The sequence below is a fragment of the Aulonocara stuartgranti genome, assembly GCF_965226115.1.
Source record: "Aulonocara stuartgranti genome assembly, chromosome: 15".
NCBI classification, from domain to species: Eukaryota; Metazoa; Chordata; class Actinopteri; order Cichliformes; family Cichlidae; genus Aulonocara; species Aulonocara stuartgranti.
In genome coordinates this window covers 7,342,533-7,361,751 of record NC_138951.1, presented here as the reverse complement: position 1 = coordinate 7,361,751, position 19,219 = coordinate 7,342,533, and the positions used below count along the sequence as shown (strand labels likewise).

Here is a 19,219-nt window from a genome sequence, read left to right as displayed (position 1 = left end):
GGAAACAACCTGCTGTAGTTATGTCTGTAAAAGCTGTACCTCTGTCTTACTGTTAAGTCTTATCTTTTTTTTCTTTTATGTGGAACAAACCTTCCTGCTATTTTTAATATCTGAAGAATGACAAAAGTCCTTTCACACCTTTAAAACCTGCAGAGAAGCAGGTAGGAGACTGGAAAATCCACCCTGTGCAGACTTTCAACTGACATGACTCTATTTAAGGCCTTACAGTTGTGTGAATGCTATTGTAAGCAAATGTGGGAAAGAAATGGCACAAAGAAAGTGATAAAAGTCTCAAAACCTGGGAAGTACATAGAGTGAGTTGGTTTGTATTAATGGTTATTAACATTAGTTTGTGAACAATATTGCTGATTGAAATACACAGCATGGCTACTTAGTTTGTGTAAAACGTAGCACAGCTCCAACATTACGACAAGTAAACAGATTTTAATTGTTATAATTCTGTTTCACTTTTAATTTAAGTATTTTCATTGTCATTGTTATGCAAACATGTGCTGCACTGTTTGAAATAACTAGTTTGCTTTGAACATGACGCCTCAGTGTGTTCGCGGGATATTGTACTGTAAGTCACTTTTGCAATTGTAATTATAATGTATCTAAAGCTCTACTTCAGGTTTTTCACACTAGAATTGAAACTGCTCTCAGGCCACAAACAACAAGCACTTCTTCAAACTCACATCATACACATCATATTTCTCTACAGACTGCATGCTTATCCTTTTATACAGTCTATGTTGCTAATACAAAGTTATTCACAAGAGAATAATGCTCAAGTTTGATATTCGACGAGTAACAAAAGCAGAGAACAACAGGACTGTGGCATCTTATAGCGAAGGAGATACTTTCCGCTCCTCATTTATTCACAAGCAGTCACCACAGCAAGTAGCTCCACGTGCGTGATTTGGCAGATTTTTTTTTTTTTTTACATCAGATGACTTGTGACACGACTTCTGTCAGATGCTCCATGTTCCAGTTTTCATGTTGACATAGTGATTTAAATAAGTAAAGCAGTGCCTTTTAACAGTGAAATCATATGTAACAAAAATAATAAATCTGACTTTCCTTCTTCCATTTTGTACTTTGCACTTGGATTTAGTTATCAGAAAAAAACTTGTAATTGTTATATTGTCAGAATCAATCAAGAGACATGTAGTGAAACTGACATTCAGTGCACTGGATAGATGCAAGAATGTTACTGATAACCTGATACTTCTGTTTAACTTCCTCTTTCATATGTGTGACCGTAGCACAAGATTGCTCCTTAACCCATTAAAAAAAAAAGAACTTTGATCTTCGAGAATTTTATCTCTTCTTCATTAGGACCACTTGTTCAACTGCTTGTTAAGAGAAATATCTAATCAGCCAATCACATTGCAGCATCTCAGAGCATTTAAGCAAGTAGGCATGGTTAAGATGGCCGAGCAACAAAATGGGAATGAAATGGCATAATTGTTGGTGCCAGATGGGATGGTTTGAGTATTTCGAAACTACTGATTTACTGGGAATTTACCACACAACTATCTCTAGTGTTTATAGAGTATGGTCTGAAACAGAGAAAATATCCAGTGAGCAACAGTTCTCTGGCTTTTTGATGTAAGACTCTCTCCACTCATAGGAAGGGAACACTAACTCAAATAGCCACTTGTTACAATTGAGGTATGCAGAAGAGCATCTCTAAATGTTCAACACATTGAACCACTGAACAAATAAGCTATATGAGCAGAAAACCACACCATGGCTCAGTTTTCTCCTTTTCGCTGTCAGCTAGGAGGAGAAAACTGAGGTTTCAATTCACACAGGCTCACCAAAACTGATGAAGATTGGGAAAACGTTGCCTGGTCTGACGAGTCTCTATTTCTACTGTAACATGCAAGTGATAGGATCACAATTTGGTGCGAACAACATGAAAAAACAGCTCCATCGGGCCGCTGCTCCTGCTGGTATTATAATGTGTAGATGATATTTTCTCTTGCACATTTTGGGCCCTTTGGTACCAATTGAGGATCATTAAAAACCACAGACTACTTGAGTATTATACCTGACCATGTCCATTAATTTATGATCATCTCTGACTACTTTCAGCAGGATAAAGCACCATATCAGAAACCTTAAACTTTGTCAGACTGGTTCACTGTACTTAACAAAGAGTGCTTTGTACTCAAATGGCATCCAAGGTCAAGAGATTTCAATCTAAAGTGGAACAGGAAATTCACATCATGATATTTTACAAACAAAGCTGCAGCAACTGTGTGATGATTACTCATTTTAATGGGGCGGCATGATGGTTAGCACCATTGGCTCACAGTAGAAAAGTCCACTGTTAAAATCCAGGCCGGGGACTTTCTGTGTGGAATCTGTGCTTGAGTTGTCCCTCGGTACTCATGCTTCCTCTCACAATCCAAACATGCATAGGGTGGTTAGGTTGATTCTAAATTGTCCATAGGTGTGAATGTGAGCATGAACATTTGTCTGCCTTTCTTTGTTAGCTCTCCAACAGATCGGCAGCCTGTACAGGTTTCACCCAACCTCTTCCCCCGTGGCATCTGGGACTGGCTCTGGCTCAAGTGTCCCTGAATTGTGTACATGGAAGGAAATGGATGGACAGCACTTTTATGTGTAAATACACACTTTTAAATCCTCAAAGAGACTGCTAACAGCAGCACTGATGTGAATGTGTTTAAGTAAAAGTATTAGATGTAGTGGAGTATCAAAAAGCACATAAATCTATAAATTAAGCTTAAACGAATTTAGATACTTTCTATGCTTGGATATTTTGTAGCCTTATTTATTTTTAGTAGCACATTTTCACTTGTATTAATATGATGCTATTTTTTTTAACATATTCTTCTTGTGTTCTTTTGTAACAGAACAATTTGGGGTTTTGTTGAGGCAATAAAATCAGAAAAGCAGCCAAGAGAGACAAGGAAATGCATGCAGTACAGAGGTGTGTGCAACAAATCTTGTTTAACCTGATTAAAGATCACAGTCAAAGTCACAAACAAGTGTTACAGATAAGACATAAGTTAAGAATTTAGCACCAGAGCCCTCTTACTTCTTTTTCTTACTTTAGCATCTATAGAATTATTTTTAAGCCTATTGGGGAAATACCTAGCATTGTCTTGCCAAGTATAGTAGGATAGTATGTCAGTATTATATAACAGCACTGCCAACAGATTGGTTTACTGAACTGTAAGCCAAATTATCTTTATACACAGTGGATATGAGTAATGTCAATACAACACCTGTCCAAATACTTATCTTTTTTTTAAACCACACTGAAACTTATCAGAATAATTACCTGGAAGTAGCGATAACATTTTCACATTCCATGTCTTGAAGTGACATCAAACCCCATGTGACCATAAAAAGCCCCCCCCCCCCCCCCCCCAAAAAAAAAAAAAAAAAAAAAGATAAGCAGTATTTCAAGTTAAAGAGGTTTATCCACAGCTCTGTCTTCTGCAAACACACTGAAGGGAAACACACAAGTGATTTTTCAGAGCACGTTTTCGGAGATTATTCGAAGAAGATTTCTACTAACAAGATGGACAGCTGGAGGAAGATGAAACATTCTTTCAGCTTCTGCATCTTTTTTGTAGTTTTATCACACCATGGTACCAAATCCTTCGAACAGGCCACAGCAGAAGGCGACATCATTATTGGAGGATTGTTTCCGATTCACGAAAGCGTTAATGTCACTGTGAATTATGATGGCAGTGAAAACCAGATATGTGACAGGTGCTGTTACTCTTTAGCAATGAGTGTCAAAGTGTGTATTAAATTAGGGTATATTTGTATATAACATATCTGATTGTGTCATGCAGGTTTAGCACGGCTAACCTGGTCCAGTCTCTGATAATGGTGCAGGCGCTGGAGGAGATAAATCAGAAGCAAGAGTTGGGGAACCTCACCTTGGGATATCTTATACTTGACTCCTGTGGTGACGTTACTACCTCCCTGAGAAAAATCCCGTCCTTTATGAGGGGAAACTGTGAGTACTCTGAGGGGGAAAAAAGTGAAAAATATGAGAATTTTCTGGCTAGTCAGTTTGATTAATTCCTTTGTCTTAATTGTAGTTTCATAAAAGTAATATTATGTACATGCTGAAAAGCTACACTTAGTCAAATTTACACCTAAATAAAGATTTTTGCCCACAGTTTAGGTAAATGTAAATGTAACTGTTTGTAATCCTACTGTCTTAATATAAGTTAATGTAAATGCCAGTAATTGTGTCACTGAATACATTTTTGCAGGTAACACTAGTGCACAGCAGTCTTCCCCTGTCCTTGCTGTCATTGGTGGTTACTACTCAGAGATAGCCATAGCAGTTACAAGGCTACTCAACCTGGAATATATACCCGAGGTATGACTGACTATTTGGGTCTATTATGATTATGATGATGATGATGATGATTAGTAGTAGTAGTTATCACTGAATGTAAAGTCTATTAATCAAACAGCAGCAGCTATTATTCAGAGAATGGATGAAATGACCTGATATACCTTTCCATTCTGTACTCAGCTAACAAGCTGTGATAATACAGTGCTTAATTTTTTCAAACTTGTTGTAAAACATAACCATAAATATCCTTGCACTGTAAAAGAATGAATGCAGGCAGAATATGAAAAGCATGTTTCACTTGTCCAAACAATGTTTTGTGATTATTTCCACAGATAAGTTATGGTGCAACCTCTGGCCTTCTAAGTGATAAAACCCGTTTTCCAAGCTTTATGAGGACTGTACCACAAGATAATCACCAAGCTCGTGCCATCTCCGAGATTCTTGATAATAATGGATGGACTTGGGTCGGTGTGCTGACAACCGATGGTGAATATGCTCGCTATATAACTGAGCGGCTCTGGTACTATACAAACCAAAAAGGCATCTGCTTCGCCTTCACCTCTGTTCTTCCAGATAATTTAAATGATTATTTGCTGGGAAAGAGCATTGAGTCTACAGTCAAAACCATCATAGATAATGAAAACGTCAGTGTCATTGTGTCCTTCGCGAAACCTGACCATATGATGTATATTTTTCAAAAACTTCTCAATGATCCTCAAGGAACAAGGAGAATTTGGTTGGCCAGTGATATTTGGTCACAATCACCTGAAATACTGAATACAAAAAAACATACTTTGAGTGACATAGGAACAATCATTGGGATCACTTTTAAATCTGGAAACACAACCAAGTTGAAGCGATATCTCGATAACCTTGATGAAAATCCAAGCCACCACAACAACAACCCATTTTTAAAGCAGCATGGGTCAACTTCATCGGAGAAGTTAAAGACTATGATATATCCATCTGCTGTGTTCAGTATAGAACTGGCGGTTAAAGCAATAGCTCAGGCTGTTGAAGACCTCTGCACTGAGAGAGACTGCAAGACAAAACGCCCATCCCCATTGGAGGTAAATGCTCTCTCTCTCTCTCTCTCTCTATCTATATATATATATATATATATATATATATATATATATATATATATATATATACACATACATACATACATACATACATACATACATACATACATACATATGACAGAGATCTCAGATCTCAAAACCAACCAGCTTATCTACACCATGGCAGCAGTGACCACTGAGATGCTTGGTACAAGATGGGTGGAAGATGAACAGCACAAGGAGCAGTACCCTCCATGGAGAAGGAGGCTAGAGGCCAAGATGCAGGACTGCAGAAAGGTGATAATGAAGAAAGGGGTGCCTAAAATTGCAGCAAGCTGTGCAGACCTGAGGCCTTAAAAACTTAAAGGCGAAGACTCACAGCCTTGTCAATAAAGCAAATGGAAGGCCACAACCCAAAAAAGGCTCAGTGGCTAGTTGATTTAAGAGCAAACCACATCTCCCCTGAACAGTGACCATCACAGATGCAGACATCTAAAAAAAGGGTCCCTAGTATGAAGAGTTGAACAGCACCAGGGCCTGACATAATTCATGCCTACTGGCTAAAGAAGCTGACTGCACTTCACGAGCATCTGGCAGCATAAATGAACCAGCTGCCAATGGACGAGAGACACCTGGAATGGCTAAACGAAGGCTTGGACAGTAGAAGGGACCTGTCCCATGCAACTACCAGCCAATAAGACAAGACCATACTCACCAAGCTGTGCACTGCCTGGATGCCATGCCATGGATCCTGAAAAGTCTGGATTAAGAACTGATGAAGTAAGACCTTCATCAGGAATACAATGTGGCTGGGGGAAACAACTGATTCTGATTCTGAACACTAGAGACCAACTTCAAGCCAATAGCACAAGTTTTCATCAAGTCTCCACTGCTGTTCTGCATGGGCTGAACCCCCTCAGTGAGATCATTAAAAAGACTGGCTATGGATTCCGACTATGGAATGGAGTAGTCAATAGCCACCTCTTCTACATGGATAACATCAAGCTGTATGCCAGTAGTGAACGAGACATCAGTTCACTGATCCACACCACTTGATCTACAGCAATAATATCAACGAAGCTTTAGGAGATATAGCTCCTCTCTCAGCTGGGCCAGTGACCTCCACACTGGGTGAGTGGCTTTGGCAGATTCCAGGAACAACATCTGAGATCTCTGTCCAGAGAAATGCAGTCCTAGAAACAGCAAAGATATTGCACAGAAACCTCAAGAACCCTAAAGCTCCCTCCACAGAACTCTCAAGCTGGAGCTTCAAGAAAAAAAAAAAGATTGCAGGAGAAATGGGGTATATATAGTAGTTCTACCAGCCTTCACTCCCCATGTGTATCAGTCAGCCTTGGCCACTCATGATCATGTCACTGGTTCTATTGTTGGACTACTTTTGATAGATACTGACTACTGCAGACCACGAAAAACCCACAAGAGCTGACGTTTTGGAGATTTTCTGACCCAGTCGGTTAGCCAATTTTTCTTGCTTTTAATACATCAACTTTGAGGACAAAATATTCACATGCTCCCTAATACATCCCACCCACTAATAGGTCCTATGATGAAAAGACATGTCTCTGGTCATAATGTTGTACCTAATCTGTGTGTATGATGTTTTGTCCTGTCCACTTTAGATACATTATTTTTAATCAATATTTTCACACACACTGCAATTTCAGTTACGAGGAGCCCTATGGAAGGCAAAGTTCCACATGGATGGGAAAAACTATTCATTTGATCCCCATGGTGACCTCAACACTGAATACGATATCGTCCTATGGAAGCAGACTTCAGAGTCTCTAGACGTAAATGACATTGTAGCTCGCTACAGTATATTGCAAAATAGCCTGACGTTCATCTCGCAGGAAACAAAACATGCTTTCTACATTTACATTGTAAGTAATAACTTGCCCTCCACTGTCAAATTGTTTTATTCTTCTTCCATTCATTCATTGTTTTTATTTTTAGATATTCACATTATCTACAGTCAGTGTTGGCAGGATTAATATATTGTTGGACTCATTGGTGGTTCATTCATAAGCCATGTTGAATTGATATTTAAAAAAATATTTAAGATGTGTAGAAGATGAATCTTACCAATTCTGGTGATTCACTAAATATTACTCTAATGCTATGCTGATATTGATATTTCATATTTAAAGAAATCACTGTTGATTACCATGTTATTTGATACAGACTTTGGGTTAAATTATTAACTCTTGCACTGTCAAAGGTCATAATTTGTCTCTCTACTGATTTTGTGAATGAAATTAAAGGCAATCTGATCATACTTAGTTGTGCTAATATTGGCATACTAAAATGATAACCTAAGTATTTGAAAATTACCATTATCATCAGCAAGAACATATATTTATCAATGTCAATACTCAATTTAAGGAGTTTTTCTTGAAAACTGAATGACTGTGTGTACTGGATTAGCTCCTCAGTTTCTTTTTTACTTTCCTTCCTTGTTTTTTTCTTGTTCTTGTGTTGTTTAAGAAGCAGTTAGCATATAAAAACTTGTGTGTTAGAATAAAGAGAGTACACTATACAGACTGTAAAAAAAAAATCATGATTCTTTCTTCTCTCAGGGAAACGTGACTTCCAGGTGCACAGACAGCTGTCAGCCTGGCTACAGTAAGATTTCAGTTTCGGGCCAGCCTCGTTGCTGCTATCAGTGTGAACCCTGTGCTGAGAACACCTTTTCCAATACCACTGGTATGTATTATAAAAGAAACAGTAAACTCCATTTGTATCAGTTAACTGTAAAACTACATAAAAGCCAAAATAAGTGTTTGGGGCAGGGATAGCTCAGTAGGTAAAGTGGTCGCCCCATGATCGGAAGGTCGGCGGTTCGAATCCACTTAACGGCTACCCTGAGGTACCCCTGAGCAAGGTACCGTCCCTACACACTGCTCCCCGGGCGCCTGCTTAGTGGGCTGCCCACTGCTTCACTGAGTGAATGGGTCAAATGCAGAGAAAAACAAGTAATTTCCCCATGGGGATCAATAAAGTATCCATTATTATTATTTATTTAAAATGCTTATATTGCAGTCTATTGCATTGACAGTTCAAGGAGTTTGAATCCAACTTACATATTCTAATGATCTTGTTTTCTTTCTTTTCAGATTCGGAGAAGTGCAATCCTTGTGAAAAAAACTATTACTCCCTAAAAGGCAGTTCAAAGTGTTTGCCAAGAAAAACTGATTTTCTGAAATGGGGTGATGTATATCTTATTGTGCTGCTGTCTTTTACTTCTTTAGGAGCAGTGCTTACCATTGTTGTTGGGATCATCTTCCTTGCACACTGGAATACCCCTGTTGTGCGCTCATCTGTTGGCCCAATCAGCATCATTCTCCTCCTCTCCCTTATGATCACATTTACTAGTGTTATATTATTTGGTGGTCCACCCAATAGCTATCAGTGTCAAGCACGGCAGGTGGTGTTTGGCTTGAGTTTTACCTTGTGTGTCTCCTGCATCATGGTCAAGTCCTTTAAGATCGTCTTAGCCTTTGAGTTTGACCCGGTCATTCAAAGTGTGCTGAAGAAGCTCTACAAGCCTTACCTCATTATTGCAGTCTGCATGGCAGGTCAAGTGGTTATTGTTACAACGTGGCTTATACACAGTCCTCCAACTGCTGACTCAGAGATCACACAGAACAACATGAAACTGATGTTTTGTAATGAGAAATTAATTCCTGCATTTGGAGCCATGCTAGTCTATATTGGCCTTTTGGCTCTAATCTGCTTTGGTGTTGCTTTTAAGGGACGAAAGTTGCCTGACTGTTACAATGATGCAAAGTTCATCACTTTTGCAATGCTCATTTACTTCATCTCCTGGATCATGTTTGGTCCAGTCTATGCCAATGTCACAGGCAAGTACATTCCAGCAGTGGAGATGGTTGTTATCCTCATCTCAGCCTACGGCATCTTGTTTTGTCAGTTCTTCACAAAGTGCTACATTATTCTGTGTAAGAAGGAAGCAAACACAGAGAAATCATTCCGCCGGGATATTAGGAATTATTCCAGGGATCACAAAGGCAGTGAGGATGAGCTGTCATCTAAGGGAATTCAAAACCCTACTTTATCTTTATCTTTGGAGTCATTCCCAAATTCCCAATTTTCAGACTCAATCACTGATTGGAGTTCCACCAGGCAGCCTAGTGATTCCTCAAACTCTCTCTCCCCAGTCTCGAACCCACAGCAAAACATACTTCAGAACAACCTAAATTCCTTTAACACCCTAAAGAGAATTTCAAGCTTGCCAACATCACTAATAAAATAATTCACAATTATTAAGAAGGCAACATAATGTTTCGAATTGCAGCACAAAGTGGAATAAATATGAAAGTCTGTGCATTTTTAGGACTGCCACTAACATTTTAAGTAATGGATAATAAGCACATTATTTTCTGATTCATTCAATTAGTTTGTGTCTTAAAATTTGTAATTTCCAACAAATTGTAATGTGTTTGGTCCACACTGTTGATGTAAAAATCCCCAAAACTGATAATATTTAGTTGATTTCAACAATTTTAGGAATTGACAGCATTCTGCATCTTTAAGTAGATGGATTGACTGGTTCGCAGGAGGATGCTTGCAAAGCCACTACAGACTGTTTATCCATTCATCCATTCTCTTCTGCTTATCCTCATCAGGGCCGTGGGGTGTGCTACGACAGGGTACACCCCGTACAGGTCACCACCCAGATGCAGTGCTAACACATAGAAACAACCACTCACATTCACACCTGTGGACAATTTAGATTCACCAGTCGGGCTTGCTCAGAGTGGTATGGCTGTAAGCTTGCAGACTGTTTGGTATTCTTCAAATCATCATTATCTTGCAGATTTATTGTTCTATTATTCTGGAATCACTGACTCGTTGAGTCAGGGTTAAAGGTCAAAAAAATACAACACACGGTGGCACGGTGGTTAGCACTGTTGCTTGTAAACTTGTAAGCATCTTTCTGCAATTCTGTAGGGCATATTTGTTGGTGGTGCCTTTTAACATTATGTTGATGATTTACTGACACAGATTTGTTACATATTTGAATTTGATCATGTATTCTGTTATATTTTTGTATCTAAAGGCTTAGTGACTATATATAAGAAATACACATATACACTCACCAGCCATTTCATTAGTTCATCAGTTAACTCTTTTCCGGACAGTGTTGGGAACCCTTTTGGCTAACCATAGAGATGGTTGAGTGGGAAACCTGTTGGATTAGCAGTTTTTGAAATACTCAGATAAACAACCATGTCATGTTCAACGTAATTTAAATAATCTTTCTACCCCATTCTGATACTTGCTTTGAACTTCAGCAGGTCATCTTGACCATGTTTACATGCCTAAATGCCTAGAGTTGGTGAAAAATGATTGGCTGATCAGATGTTTGCATTAACAAGTAGTTGAACAGGTGTACCTTATAAAATGGCCTGTGGGTATATATGTAAGAGAATAACTTTTAGAATTTTTTTTTATCATCTGCTTGTATTCAGTGTATTCGGTTCTTAAAGAGTACTTCAATTCCTTATAATTGTTCATTCTTTCAGTGTTTCAGCCAAATCCTGAACTTCAACAGGTAACAAACTGATGAGCAGGCAGCATCCATTTCTGTGTTCATGTTGCTACAGTAGAATCACTGTGGTGATTGGTTTAAAATGTCTCTTTGTGCTGGTTTTCATTTTCGCTCTGTGTTTTCAACTTGTGTTCATACCTAAATCCTTACTACTAATCCTCATTAGGATCAGGATTTGTGTTGGTGTGTGGGACTTTAGTCTCAGGTGTATATTGTTAAATGGTAACTATGAGACAATGCATTGCAGATAATGACCAATGGAGACCGGGAACACCCCACAAGAGCTTCAGTTCTGGAGATGCTCTTACCCAGTCGTCAAACTATCATAATTTGGTCCTTCTCAAACAAGCTCAAATCTTAGGCTTGACAAAATGTTCACTTGCTCCATAATATATCCAACCCACTAACAGATGCTGTAATGAAGAAACAATCCAATGTTATTGACTTCACCTATCAGTGGTCATAATGTTATACCTGATATGTGTATGTTTGTTCTTTCTTGAATCAATTAAAAGGAGAGTTTGCCAGACGTAGAGTTTATATTCCTAAAACCCTGCCCCTACTATCTGCCGCGGGAATTCTCAGTTGTGTTTTTGGCTATTGTTTACATTCAGCCACAAGCTAGCTCCGCAGCAGCGCTCGGCAAACTCCATGACGTCATCAGCGCATTAGAGACAACTCATTTAGACGCTGTTTTTATCGTCACTGGTGACTTTAATAAGTGCAACTTATGGACTGTACACCCAAAACATCACCAACATGTGGCCATTCCTACCCATGACAAGAACACCCTGGGTCATGTCTACAGTACAACCCCACATAGCAAAATTGGTATGGCCCGGATCTGGCCCACACAATGTGCTTACTCATGGCCCACATACCGCAAAGAATGACGGCCCTTTGGTGGCCCAGATCTGGTTTGCCAGAGGTGGCCCATACATGCTTCAAGACCACAACCCTCAATCCGTCTCCCCAAGAAAAGCCCAGCCACCTGCCTAAATGACTACAAACCAGTTGAACTCACTCCAATCATTGCAAAATGCTTTGAGAGAGTGGTGCTGGCCTACATCCAGAGAAACATCCCAGACACTCTGGATCCCCTGCAGTATGCCTACCGGGCCAAAGGGTCCACGCCAGATGCCATCGCTGCTGCCCTTCACTATTCCCTCTCCCATCTGGAAAACAAAGACTCATCCATCAGGGTACTTTTTGTTGATTACAGCTCCAATTTCAATACATTCATCCCTAACAAACTCACTCACAAGCTGGCAACAATCGACCCACACCCCACCCTCTGTGACTGGCTACAGGACTTTTTGACTGGCAGGCCCCAGTCCGCCAGGATCGGCACCAGGACTTCAGCCAGCATTATTACAAACACAGGCGTTCCACAGGGTTGCGTCTTCAGTCCCATTCTCTACACCCTGTACACCCATGACAGTGTCACATCCAACAAGGACAACACCATATTGAAGTTCGCAGAAGCAGCTTTAGATACCTGGGTGTCTACATCACTGAGGACCTCACCTGGTCACTGAACACCACACAGCTGGTCAAGAAGGCTCAACAGCGGCTGTACTTCCTGAGGAGGCTGAGGAAATTTGGTTCGTCGGGCAAGATCCTCAGCAGGTTCTACAGCTGCATTGTGGACAGCACATTGACCAGCTGCATCACTGCATGGTACGGCAGCACTACTGCTGTGGACCGCAAATGCCTGCAGAGAGTGATAACAACTGTGGAGAAGATCATCGGGACCCCGCTGCCCTCTCTGCAAAGCATCTACCATCACAGAGTCCAAAGGAGAGCTGCCTCCATTCTCAAAGACTTCACACACCCCCAACATAGACTGTTCACTCTTCTGCCCTTGAGACAAAGGTTTAGAAGTGTGAAATCCAGAACATTCCGACTCAACAATTCCTTCTTCCCCACTGCTATCAGACTCTTGGACAGCTGACCTATTTTTAACTATAATAATAATTTGTGCACATCAGGCACATTAAGCCAGCACATTAAGCTCATAGATATTTTGAACACACATCCATTTCAAGCTTAAATTTGTGTCTTTATTTATTTATACTGTTTTTATTTATCATTTCTATTTCCCTATATTAACTGGCATTTTTCTGTGGACAGCAAAGAAAGAATTCCATTGCACAGAGAAATGCTTTCTTAGCACATATGACAATAAATGCTTTGAATCCTTTAATGTGGTATAAATTAAATGTTTATCTTCAAACAAGCTTCAGCGTCAGCATCATCCACGCCTGCAGCTTCAGCTTCAGCATCAGTCTTGCCTGGTCCAGCCTCTGCGTCTTCATCCTCGCCATTGCCAGCAGTGCCAACACCTGCTCCAATGCCTGCAGCTTTCACACCATCACCGATAGCGTCACCATCCGCAGCTGTCACGCCGCCGTCTAGTCCAGCCTCTGCTGTCTCTACAACGCTGTCCGATCCAGATCGGCTTGAACCACCTCGCCTTTGCCGGCCACTTTCCAGGCCTTTAGCGGGATGTCATCGCCATCCGGGGGGGGGGCCCTAAACAAGGTCGTCGCCACCACTGCCTTCCGCGTAGCCGGCCTCCAGTTCTTTCTAGTGTGACAGATATATGTTTTACTGCCCTACTTAAAAAAAAAAAACCTAATACAAAAATATTTGAATTATTCTTTACTTGAGTAAAAGTACTAATAGTATACCAAAACTAAAAAAAATTTAAGTGAAAAACTCATGGAGAGGATTATAAAGAAAGCCTCTTTTGCACTCACCACTTCATTAGGTACACCTGTTCAGCTGCTTAAGTTAAATATCTATTCAGCAAATCATAATGCAGCAAATCAAAGCATTTAGGTACACATGGTCAAGACACCGGCTAAAGTTCAAACAAAGCATTGGAATGGGGAAGAAAGGAAATATAAGTGACTTGAACATGCCACAGTTGTCGGTGCTAGATGGGCTGGTCTGGGTGTTTCAGGAACTACTGAATTACTGGGGTTTTTCCCACACAATTATCTCTACGGTTAACTGACTTTACAGCTGAAAAAGAGGAGATATTCAGTGAGCAGAAGTTCAAATAACCTCACAGGCTCGTCTGTTTAGTGATCAGACAGAATGGCTGACTCCATTAAGAGCAAAGGAAAAGGAGTGCGCATATATTTTAATGATGACCAGTGTACATCTACAGACATTATCACCATGCACTGAACTCCTGATATTGGATATCTGGTACTGAAATGCTGGCCATTCTACCCACCAAGAGAGTTTCGTGCGGTCTTAATCACAGCTCTTTATGTTCCACTACAAGCTAATACTAAGTTAGCTCTGCATGATACCATTAACAACTGGCTGAGCAAATATCCAGAAGTAGGTGTGATTGTAGAAAGAGACTTTAATTAGGCATAGTGAAAGACTGTAATGCCCAAACTGTATAACAATATACATTTCTGAAAAACGGGAAAAGAATATGACGATCAGGTTTACACCAGCATCCTAGCAGCATATAAAGCTGTCCTATCTTGACACCCTAGCCTCCCTGACCATCTTATCTTGAATTAAGTCCATCATATAGACCTCTATAGACCATGGCCAGCTGTACAAACTGTCCAAGCCTGGAGAGAAGAATCCATTTTACCGCAGCAGGACTGATTTGAAAAGACAGACTGAGTGTTGTCTGTACAGCGCTTGAAGAACACAGCTCTTCTATTCTGGCATGTGTAGCCTTCTCTACTGACAGCTCAGACGCCGCGCCTTGTTGTCGAGGCATAATTTTTGGTTTGGGAACACTGATGGTCTTAACCACCAAGATCATCCATATTCCAAGACCAAAAATGATTGCTCGAGAGCAAGGCAAGGCCTCAAAGTTGGCTTACAGTAATGCCCAAAGAGAGCTAACGAATAGTATTAAAAAAGACAAATATCCTGGGAGGAGCCTGACTTATTTTAAGGTGCTGAACCAACTTGCAGTTGTGTTCACTAAGATCTTTAACCTGTCCCTGTGAGAAGTTGTATATGGTACTATTGTCCCCATGCCCAAGGAACAAGGAAGCAGTCAGGTGTCTCAGTGATCATTGCCTGTTACTTTGACATTGTGGTGGACCACTGGAGGGCTCCAATCACACAGTTTACAGGAAGTGTTGTTGCTGTGTTTTGAAGGTAAAAGTATTCAGTTGTGTGGTGATGAGCAATAAAGGAAGTGTTAATCGAGAGCTCTGGTGCCGTCTGTGTTTATGTGTTTGCGATCGTGGCTCAAGAGTTGGCAGTTTGTCTTGTAATTGCAAGGTTGCCGGTTTGAGCCACGGCTCCGACAGTCTCAGTCGTTGTGTCCTTGGGCAATACACTTCATCCGTTGCCTACTAGTGGTGGTCAGAGGGCCCGGTGGCGCCAGTGTCCAGCAGCCTCGCCTCTGTCAGTGCGCCCCAGGCCGGCTGTGGCTACAATGTAGCTTGCCATCACCAGTGTGTTAATGTGTGTGTGAATGGGTGGATGACTGAATCTCAGGCCTGGGTGGCGGTACGGCTCTCGAACTGATGGAGCACATGCTATCCTTGGGCCGCAGCTCATCGCAGCTAATGGCTTTCCCATTGTAACATTCAGGAAAAGGTTGGTGACTGTTTGTTTTCATGCTGGGATTTCCAGTGAAGCTTTGTTGTTGCCGCTAGCTCTGTGCCTATTTTGGGCGACGATTGTCTTTGTGCCCATGGACTGCTGGTCGATGTCTCTAACAGATGCTTAATCGATGCCCTGTGCTTCTCTTCAATACCCTGTTTCACTTGGGCCATTGAGCCCCTGAATCAGGCTAATTTAGTGACTTTGGGGAATGTTTTTCAGCGTTTGTTTTTTGAGTTTCCTTCACTGACTGTTCCGAATTTCTCGAACATGGCAATGGTGTTTGTGCATGCACACTGCCTCGACCCTGCGAAACTGTCCGTCGCTCGGGAGGAGTTTGCGGCCATGGAGCGCCTCGGCATTGTACAGTCCTCGAATAGTGCCTGGGCCTCTCCGCTACACATGGTGCCCAAATCAGATGGTTGGTGGTGGTTGTGCGGGGATTTTTGCCATTTGAATAATGTCACGGAGAACGACCGTTACCCCATTCCCCATATCCAAGAATTTTCCACACACCTTGCCAGCACCTCGATTTTTTTCTAAAATTGACTTGGTGCAGGGGTATCACCAGGTTCCTGTGCCGAAGACGTTCCCAAAACTGCTGTAATTACCCCTTTCGACCTGTTTGAGTTTTAGCGCATGGCGTTCGGCCCGAAAGGCGCTGCCTAGACTTTTCAGCGGTTGATGGACTCTGTGTTGTGCAGCCTGCCTTTCGACTTCATGTACCTTAACGAAATATTGGTGGCCAGCTGTTCTGAGAGTCAGCACACGTCCCATCTGCGTCAGGATTTTCAGTGCTTGGCGGCACACGGCCTGATTGTAAACCTTCCAAGTGCCAGTTCAGGTTGCCCGTTCTGGATTTCCTGGGGTGCCACATTTCCGCTGAAAGTGTGGTTTCGTGTCCCATGTCGGTGAAAACGGTGCAGGAGTTCTTGGGGATGATCAGTTTCTACAACTGCTATTTTGTAATAGAGCACTGTTGGGGTTTTTTTTTTTTTTTTTTGAGCAGACAGCTAGGAAATTAGACAATGGGGATCAAAGGAATATCTAAAGGAGAAACCCATGCAACAAATCTGGTTTTACCTGGTTAAATATAGCCTCGGAGAGACATTGCAGATAAAACAGCTCTTAAAACATTTTAGTCAAAAGCCTCTTAGGCTTACCTACCTCATACCTGACTCCTGTGGTGAAGTTACTACTGCCCTGATACAAACCAAGGCCTTCACAAGGAATTACTGTGAGTACTCAAGATGAGAAATGTCTCTTGTTATATACAGTAGACCTTATTAATTACATTTTTGGGATCACTCGGGAACATAGCATATTAATTGTAAGATATGTAATGGATACAAAAATGGGCACTTGTGCAAAAGTGTGAAAATAAAACACATTTACTTTGGGTAGTTAGCTAGCTTAAACACAATTCACATTTTAACAAATTATATAAAATATAAAATAAAGGGAAAAATCATTATGAAACAAGCTGCTGTGGCTCTGCTTAAGAACTGTGACATATAATAGTACTATTGGGTATTCAAAAGGCAACTGGAAATATGTCTTTACACTGACACACTGAATAGGAACTTATATTATTTAGTATAATCCAAATAATATAAGTCTCTGTCAGTGCGCCCCAGGGCAGCTGTGGCTACAATGTAGCTTGCCATCACCAGTGTGTGAATGTGTGTGTGAATGGGTGGATGACTGGATGTGTAAGGCGCGTTGGGGTCCTTAGGGACTAGTAAAGCGCTATACAAGTACAGGCCATTTACCATAATCTAGAAGAACAAAAAAAACATGTTACATGTCTGAGTCATGACCCGTGAGCTGGTGGCCTGAAAGAAATGCTTCATCTGGTTTTGCAAGATATTAATGCACATTATCCATGCTTGGGTAAATGGTTCAGAACAAAGCTTCAGCAGGAAAGAAAATGAAACTCAAAGTACATTTGAAAAAGTAATGAAAGGCTAAAGACATTACAAACACACCAAGGCGTATCGGCTTACATCTTTTGGCATGTTGAAAAACAAAGACACAAACAGTAATTATAGAGTAATTATAACTTCACTCACCACAGGTGTGCAGCTCTGATTACAGGCACCATTGTCTGTCACTTGCAGAAGCAATGACGAGTTATGCATTTGCCCAGTCTTTAAGGCCAGTAGGAATAGAACTGAGTACATTTATACCCAGAAAATTGTGCCATTTAGAATTTAATGACATCAACATGACTCAGAAAAGATAGGACAAAGCCATGTTTGCCCCTGTGTAGCACTATTCTATGAAACAACATCCTGTAAATGTCTGGGAGTTATAGAGACCAGACATTTTACCAGACAGAGACCTGGAATGTTGGAAGAGGAATGTTATCTCATTCCTAGAAGGCAGAAACTGAACTCAAAGAGAACCACATAAACCAGAGACAATAAATTTAAAAAGTAATGAGGTAAGTGGAAACTGGTGCAGAACACAGGTAATCTAAAAACTAATCACAGAGGACATGACAATGGAAACAGAACTAAAGCTTCAGTGAAAAAGACTATCAAGGCAAAACAGGGAGTAAATTAACACAATGAACTTGACACAGATGGGAAAGGCTAACAAGAATAAGATACTAAACCAGATAACCTAAAGCAGAATGCTAACTGAAATCAGCATGAACTGAAACAGTTTCTTGAAAAAAGTTTCTTAGTAAAGTCTCGATTAAATAACCATGAACAATCAAACTAAGAACTAGAAATGGCACGATACCACTTTTTTATGTCCGATACCGATACCGATATCATAAATTTGGATATCGGCTGATACTGATATGAATCCGATATAGTGTGTTTTTTAATCAATAAAACTGTTTTTTTAATATCTTGCTGCATTTTGTATAAGTTCATACTCAAATTTAAAAAACAAACAAACACTAAAGCTATTCTGTTATACCTGTATGCAAAAAATACACTGCACCCAAAATATTTCATAGTTCAGCAATACTGATCAATCTAATAAACTTAAACCTACTCCATCTTCCCTATTCTGGTATTTTAAAGAGTAAGCAACCTAACTAATAGGGTTGGAAACTCCCAGCAAAAAAAATAGGGAACCACCCCCCACCGCATGATGCTGCTGTTGTTCAGCCGCTGGTTTCCTTTTTCTGGCGCGAAGTGGGCGATAAACAAACAACAGAGACGGACTCGTGACAGAAAAGCCAATCAGCTGATCATTGATCAGTTTCATGATTGAAGTAGCAGCAGGAGAGGGAGAGAGAGAGAGGCAGTCGCTCCATATATCGGTTGTTAAGCTTAACGCTGGAATGCTTTACAAACATTCAGAGATGAACTTACACACTTGCTTTACTTCTCTCTGGGATAACCTTCTCGGAGATGAAATGCCAGTTTGGTAGCGAGGCTACAAATACTCAACCAGACCGCTGACAGGTCTCACACGCCACAGCCGCCTACGGTTATGAACCGAGTTATGCCATGTGGCAAGTTTTGTGAGGTGCTTTTTTGATATTTAATGGATCGGATTACATTTTTTTATTTCTCTCCGATATCCGATCCAGTAATTTAGGTCAGTATCGGACCGATACCGATACGTAATATCAGATTGGTCCAT

The 19,219-nt window shown here is 40.7% G+C and overlaps 1 protein-coding gene across 2 annotated transcripts; it reads left to right on the top strand.

Annotated features, from left to right (window-relative positions):
• Window positions 1–3,490: 3,490 nt before the first annotated feature.
• On the top strand, window positions 3,491–11,000 carry LOC309689965 (G-protein coupled receptor family C group 6 member A-like). Of its 2 annotated transcripts, XR_014271570.1 has the most exons (8): window positions 3,491–3,753; window positions 3,840–4,006; window positions 4,269–4,378; window positions 4,690–5,427; window positions 7,107–7,322; window positions 8,019–8,145; window positions 8,556–10,227; window positions 10,986–11,000. XR_014271570.1 is itself a non-coding variant. In XM_082506712.1 (7 exons), exons 1-7 carry the CDS (start codon window positions 3,560–3,562, stop codon window positions 9,710–9,712), a joined length of 2,709 nt encoding a protein of 902 aa, XP_082362838.1. In that variant the 5' UTR covers window positions 3,491–3,559; the 3' UTR covers window positions 9,713–10,335. The 2 variants fall into 2 exon arrangements, 1 of the variants encoding a protein (XP_082362838.1); XM_082506712.1 differs by lacking the exon at window positions 10,986–11,000 and having other exon boundaries at window positions 8,556–10,335.
• Window positions 11,001–19,219: the final 8,219 nt, after the last annotated feature.

Coding starts and splice junctions, on each gene's coding strand:
- LOC309689965 (XM_082506712.1), top strand. CDS start 3,560: ATGGACAGCTGGAGGAAGATGAAACATTCTTTCAGCTTCTGCATCTTT. Junction 4,007..4,268: donor GTCCTTTATGAGGGGAAACT/GTGAGTACTCTG, acceptor ACATTTTTGCAG/GTAACACTAGTGCACAGCAG. Junction 8,146..8,555: donor CACCTTTTCCAATACCACTG/GTATGTATTATA, acceptor CTTTCTTTTCAG/ATTCGGAGAAGTGCAATCCT.